Here is a 6,959-nt window from a genome sequence, read left to right on the forward strand (position 1 = left end):
ATATACAATTAACATTTTTAATACATGATGGACATTTTTATCTTGCAACGTGAACTATTTCATAATATACGCTGAACATTTTCTTAATACGTTGAAGATTTTTGTAACACACGGGTGGGATTTTTATATAATACGCAATAATGAGAGGAACAGAAATAGAAAACAAAAAAATAAACGTAAAAGAAAGAAAATGAAACAAAAAAGTAGCCAAAACAGAAAAATAAAAAACCCGGAACAAAACAACTGAAAACCGGACAAAACAGTGAAAAAAACTGGAAGCAAAAAACCATAGAAGAAAAACGAAAAAAACCCCACAAGAAACAATGAAAAAACAACAGCGAACAAATCCGTACATGGGCCGGCCCAAGTGGAGACTTGCTTCAGCGAAAGCTCGTCCTTTTGACGCCTGCGGGCGTCAAATAGGATTTGCCCTTGGCCTGATAGGTGAGGAATCCGTACTGACTTGTTGCCATGGGCCGAGCCATCTCCTGTAGCCGAAGAGGCCGGAAACAAGTCTCTTCTCCTGTCAGTCCCTCCCATGATGCCAGAAGTCCTCCACCCAGCACTTCCGCACTCGTCGCCAGGGTCTTTTTCAGATTATATCTTTTCCTTCGCGAAAATGATGTGCACACGATACTGCCCTACACGATACTTGCACGACACTGAAATGGACCATGCAGATTGAAAACAAGATGGAAATCAACAGATCATGTGAAACGTCTGCTAGGTGTCGTGAATAAAGTGTCGGATGTATAGCAATCCTTTTTCCTTCAAGGGTCATGTCGTTAACATTGCAGCACATAGTCTAGCTAGATTTTGTTTTCTTTAGGTGTGAGACGTCATGTTTGGCTTGGCTAATCCCATGACCCGAACACTATCCCATATCATGTGGTTTTTGCTGAATAAAGTTTGTTTCACCCTTAAAAAATAAAGCTCGTCGCCAGGGTTGGGTTCCTCCAGCTTCGCCCGGGGTTGCCCACGCATGTTGACGTGCTACCTGCACGCCACTGCTTTCAGGCCATGTCTACATCGGGGGTGCTGCTGCACGCCGCCATCGCCACCGAAGCGTGGGCTCACGAGTTGTACTCGAGCCGGAGCGAGGCGAGTCAAGCTCTGTTTTTTGTGCTCGCTAGAGCACGGAGCTCGAGGCAGGCTCGAGGCTCGGCTCGCATTCACCATTACACAAAGAGCATAGACCAGAACTGCATGGAGCAGGAAATGAGACGACATACTTCAAGGTTGCAACCGGGCAACTTGGGTCACGGGACAGGAGATCGCAAACGACGATTTCTATACACGACAAACTGCTCCTGCATGAATGAGACGAGATGCTGTGCAACTGTTCGCACCAGACAGACGGTTGCAACACGGCGTTTTCTGTACAAGACAAAACGTCTTGTCAATCAAAAATGAAGCACCCTGCCGCAAGTACTACGCAGTAGTGATAGCTGCTGCATTGACCGGCGTCTTCCCTGGTCTTTCCCACACGTGTTGACAAAGTAGCTGCAGGAAGCAGGAGCATGGGGTTCTCTGCGGTTTATCCAGGCATATACAGTCATGAGTCATGAGTCATCGTACGCAGCCGTGGGTCTCCTGCCGGCGAGCATCAGACGTACGAGACAAGAGAAAGGGCCCCGGGATACTGCCACCAGCTAGTGATCTTTTGTCTGTTGGATTTAGGGGCAAGGGTTGTGGGTGTGCCGGCCCAGGCACGCATACCTCTTCACTGTATGTACGTATATCAAGTCGTCCGTGACTCCACCAGTCAAAGTCCAAGTTAGGCACGGCCGGCATAAATGCATGCTGCGATCAGCCTCACTAGCAATCCCAATTTTGCTTGTCGTATCGTTGCCTTGCACAAAGAGAACGTAGCAACATCTATTTCCAGGTTCTTTGTCCAAGAAAACTCTATCTCCACGTTAGCGTTGGTGCCGACTATAAATTCCAGCCCACCTAGATAGGATCATTCACAACTCATCGATCAGCTAGCCCGATCGTTGTCTCCTCCCTCTAGCCCCCAGCTCACTCCACTCCGCACATTACGAAGAGCATGGCGCTGATGAGCCGTCTCCTCCTCCTCATCCTTCTCGGCGCTGCATTGCCGATCCTCTTCTTCACTCCTGCAGGTGATCACGGAGACGTTTCATTCGGAGATATGTGTGTGTGTCTATATATATGGCGCAGGTGTAGTTTCGTGAATCGTGATAGTGATTGACGTTTGTTGCTACTGCATGCATCAGAGGGTGGCGAGGTGGGAGTGTGCTACGGGAGGGTGGCCACTGACCTGCCGGACCCGGCGTCCGTGGTGCAACTGCTCAAGAAAAACGGCATCACCATGGTGAGGATCTACGACACCGACCCGACGGTGCTGCGCTCGCTGGCCAACACCAACATCAAGGTGACGGTGGAGCTGACCAACGAGGAGCTGCCGCTCGCGGCGGCCGACCAAAACAATTTCGCGCTCCAGTGGGTCCAGAGCAACGTGAAGGCCTACTACCCGGCCACGCTCATCAATGGCGTGACGGTCGGGAACGAGGTGTTCAAAGAGGCTAGCCAACTAAACTCTCAGCTCGTCCCGGCCATGAAGAACGTGCAGGCGGCGTTGGCTAAACTGGGCATGGCGGACGCCGTCAAGGTGACAACGCCCATCGCGTTCGACGCGCTCAATCCGTCGTTCCCGCCGTCCGCGGGCACGTTCCGGGACGACATCGCGCTGTCGGTGATGAGCCCCATGGTCGACTTCTTGCAACAGACCGGGTCGTACCTCATGGTGAACTTCTATCCGTACCTCGCGTACCTGGCTACCCCAGGCATGTCCATTGACTACCTCTTGTTCCGCCCCAATAATGGCGTGCTTGACACTGGTAGCGGACAAACGTACTTCAGCCTCTTTGACGCCCAGCTCGACGCAGTCTACTATGCGATGGAGAAGCTCCCGTCCTCCAGCATGCACGTTGGGGGGATGAGGAAGCTCACGGCAGGAGGCGGAACCCCAGAGGTACACCATGGGGAGGAAGGACACCCAAACAAAGGCCACGGTGGAGTAGGAACCCCACAAAACGCCCAAGATTTCATGGCTGGTCTCACACACCAAGTGCTGCAGGGTAACTCTGGCACCGCGGCCGCAAATGGACACCGCCCGCTCACCGCCAGCGCCGTCCGCGGCACCCCGCACCGTCCCAACGCCGATCTCAACGTGTACATCTTCGCCCTCTTCAACGAGAACAACAAGCCCGAAGATGACCAGGACTTCGGGCTGTTCTACCCGAACCAGCAACCGGTGTACCCGAACCCGATCGACTTCGTTCATGGCGGCACCAGCGGCGGGCCCTTACAACCAAGCTATTGCGTGGCGAACGCGGCGGTTGGGGATGCGGCATTGCAGGCGGCGCTGGACTTTGCGTGCGACAACAGGGATGGCAACAGGGCGGACTGCAGTGCCATCCAGCCAGGCCAGCCCTGCTTCGAGCCCGACACCAAGCTCGCGCACGCGTCCTACGCCTTCAACGACTATTACCAGAAGAACGGCCGGGTTAAAAGTGCATGCGACTTCAGCGGCGCCGGCACCATTGTCAACCAGGCACCATCAGGTGCGTGCGACCCGAGCCCGAGCTGGTGCGTGGCGAACGCGGCGGTGGGCGACACGCGGCTGCAGGCGGCCCTAGACTACGCCTGCGGCCCCGGTGCCGCGAACTGCACAGACATTCAGCCCGGAGCACGGTGCTTCGACCCCGACACCAAGGTCGCGCATGCGTCCTTCGCGTTCAACAGCTATTACCAGCTGCGTGGCAGGGCCACCGGAACGTGCGACTTCGCCGGCGCCGGTATTATTGTCCAGCAGGCACCAAGTAAGTTGGCTTCTGAATTTGTGATTCTTGTTTCAAGAAAAGGAAATGAACGTTTTGGTTTGTTAATGGTGATTTGTTCCACTCTTTACAGAGATCGGCAACTGCGTGCTGCCGTCAACGGCCTGAGGTGAAGAAACTAGCCAAGGCCAAGCTTTGCTATCTACTACGAGATTAAGCAATAATCCTGCGGATTATCCTCTGCTGTCAACAAAGTCTAGTTTTCAAATGTTAGTTTGGCTTGATCCTTTGAGAACGTTGCCTTTTTGTTCCCTTAGCCCTGCGTGGCCAGTTTCAGGTTTTTTTTTAGAAATTTCTGGCTTAGCTACTCTGGCATGGCCTCAACGCTGTAAACTGTCATGGCTTTGGCTTGCTCCATTTTAATAAAGGGTCTGATTATGTCATATCTAGATGTAAGTTAATATCTCATATCTTTTTTTAAGACTTTCTGGCCAGGCTTTATTTACATTGTCTTAACATTTACAGGTATAAAATTCAAATCTCCAGGGAGGCCTAACCAGACACGGCGGCTTAACCCGAGCGAAAGTGCATGCCTAGCGAGATTGTGAGTCTTAAAATCCGAGCTCCTAAACTCATGGACAAAATTACAAGCAATAAAAGCATTCGATCTCTATGATTTCATGTACAATTGCTGCATGGTTTGATCTCTCTATAATACCTCACATCTAATACGACGACATCCGCAAAAGGTCAGCGCTGGACTAGCCCACCACGTCGTTCTCTTATTTGTTTGTTTGTTTTTTTCCTTCGATCCAATTCTCGTACATGGCTTACTGACACTGGAGACAGAGGCGAGCGGTTGTGGCTAGCGGGGCGGCTAGCGGGGCGGCCCAATTACGTGTTTATTCTTTGGGCAGTGATAGGCGCCGGTAGTCCGGCCGAACGGTTGGGCCGGACTAGCCCCAGCCGCACGATACGTGGGTCCCAGACCATAGGATTTCACCCCCTCGCCCCCACCCCCACCTCGCGTCTCCTTCATGCAACAGTTCGCCACCCTCCTGCTTCCCTGTCCCCCTCCCATGGCCTTCCCCTTGAAGCTCTGTGGCCACCGCTTGCCGGTTTGTTGGTGTCGCTCGCCGGGCCGCTCGCCGGCTCATCATGGAGCCGCTCGCAGATTTGATGGTTGCAGCAAAAATCAATTGGTAAATCTGGTCCCAGCTCCGCTTCGCGGTTCCAGCAAAATGAAAAGGTCGTTGTAGCAAAATCAGTTGATGGTTCAAGCAAAAAACACAAATGCAGCAAAAAAAACAAAAAAACATGCCTTGCCTCAGAAGAAATTGGTTCCAGCAAAAAAAAACACTGGGTTCCAGCAAATTAAATCATCGGTTGAAGCTTTTTTCAGCATTGAAACCTTTTTCCTGTGGTGGAAACTTTTTTATCGTGGCACTTGAAGCATTTCCTCAAGCCGAATGAAGCTTTTCCACAGCCGGTTGAAGCTTTTTCTCCCCAGGATGGAAGCTTATTCTTCCATGCCGGCTTGAAGTTGGTTCCAGCAAGAAGCAAAACTCAGCGCGTCGTGAAAAAAGGATGTATCAATTGACCATGCTGATAGTAGCAAAACTCGAAACGGTGGTAGCAAAAAGTAGTACATTGGTTCCATCAAAATAAAAAGACATGGATGTAGCAAAATTTGTCTCCGGTTCAGCAAAACAAAAACATGGTTGTAGCAAAAACCTCAACCGGAAAAAACATCACATTTGCACATTCCAAGCAAAGAAACACTCGCCGATTCCGACAAAAATCAACGCCGGTCGTAGCAAAAATTGAAAGCCGGATGCAACAAAGATTGCAGAAATGCTCAAAAACAGCTTCTGGTCCAGCTCGGGGCTTCGCCGGTAGTAGCAAAAATTGACAATGGTTGCAGCAAGAAAAACATAGTCACGATCCTCGGTATAGCCGGTAGTAGCTTTCCGTCGTCGTCCATGGCTTCCGTCGTCTATGGTTGAAACTTTTTTCACCGTCGGTTGAAGCTTTTCTCGTAGCCGGTTGCAGCTTTCGGGTTTGCGCAAATGCCTCACCTCTAAAAATCAGTCTTCTGGTCGAAATCTTTTTCCAGAACGATTGTAGCTTTCTTATGAACGATTGCAGCTTTCTTATGAACGATTGTAGCTTTTCAATTTGCGGTGTCTCGGTTGAAGCTTTTTATGCCACGGGTTGAAGCTTTTGAATCGAATAGTGGAAGCTTTCTTATGAACGGTTCCAGCATCACCCTACTGTCACACGTCATGATTGGTCGTGCGCCATTGACGAGCACCAGCGCCGCACGTGGCCCTCTTGCAGTTCCCCCGCCTCGCAACTTCTCCATCCTCGTCGTCTTCTTTGCCCCCACCGTGGCTCGCCGTAGCAGCAAAAGGCGCCATGGCTGGTTGTGCGCGCAACGCCGGAGATGAAGGGAAAGGAGCGGTTGCTCTAGCTATGTCGTGGGGGAGAAGAGGATAATGAAAAAAATGATTCGGAGGAAGAGTGCTCCCGTGGCCCGCGGGAAGTACGGTCGAGAGCGATCGCAAGGCGCGCGCATCCGGCGCAACGGTTCGGCCGGCGCTCCGGAGGGAAACGTTTCCATTATTCTTTTCAACACATTCACACGTGCACCGTTATTCTCATAAACAAATGTACACGCACTCACTCACTTCTAGTCCTAGACCTAGCAGCTAGCTTCATATAATCAACGAGCGTGCTACATCACATAGCTAATTACATCCTCTAGTATTCAACACCCTACATCTCTCACTCATCTACTCCCTCCGTTTCTAAATATAAATCTTTTTAGAGATTTTAAAACAAACTACATACGGACGGATGTATATAGACATATTTTAGAGTGTACATTCACTCATCTTGCTTCGTATGTAGTCCCTCATTGGAATTGAAAGTGCGTTGTATTGACTAGAGGGGGGGGGGGGGGGTGAATAGGCGATTTTTATGAATTCTTCACTGAGAAATTTGCAGGTGACAAAATTCCTTAGCGAAGAACTACTAGCAGCAAAATAAGTACTCAAAAGTAAACATAATAGAACACAAGCATAGTTATCATGATGAAATGAAGACAGACATAGAGTACGAAAAGCGTAAGCACAGGATAACACAAGATGA

The 6,959-nt window shown here is 50.5% G+C and overlaps 1 protein-coding gene across 1 annotated transcript; it reads left to right on the plus strand.

Moving 5' to 3' along the window:
• Positions 1-1,962: 1,962 nt before the first annotated feature.
• Positions 1,963-4,236, plus strand: LOC125539877 (glucan endo-1,3-beta-glucosidase GV). The gene is made up of 3 exons (XM_048703420.2): positions 1,963-2,126; positions 2,241-3,848; positions 3,940-4,236. The coding sequence occupies exons 1-3, from the start codon at positions 2,051-2,053 to the stop codon at positions 3,972-3,974; spliced, it is 1,719 nt and encodes a 572-aa protein (XP_048559377.1). The 5' UTR covers positions 1,963-2,050; the 3' UTR covers positions 3,975-4,236.
• Positions 4,237-6,959: the final 2,723 nt, after the last annotated feature.

This window comes from Triticum urartu, chromosome 1A (assembly GCF_056163025.1).
Source record: "Triticum urartu cultivar PI428250 chromosome 1A, HENAU_Tu73, whole genome shotgun sequence".
NCBI lineage: Eukaryota > Viridiplantae > Streptophyta > Magnoliopsida > Poales > Poaceae > Triticum > Triticum urartu.

Coding starts and splice junctions, on each gene's coding strand:
- LOC125539877 (XM_048703420.2), top strand. CDS start 2,051: ATGGCGCTGATGAGCCGTCTCCTCCTCCTCATCCTTCTCGGCGCTGCA. Junction 2,127..2,240: donor CCTCTTCTTCACTCCTGCAG/GTGATCACGGAG, acceptor TGCATGCATCAG/AGGGTGGCGAGGTGGGAGTG. Junction 3,849..3,939: donor TATTGTCCAGCAGGCACCAA/GTAAGTTGGCTT, acceptor CACTCTTTACAG/AGATCGGCAACTGCGTGCTG.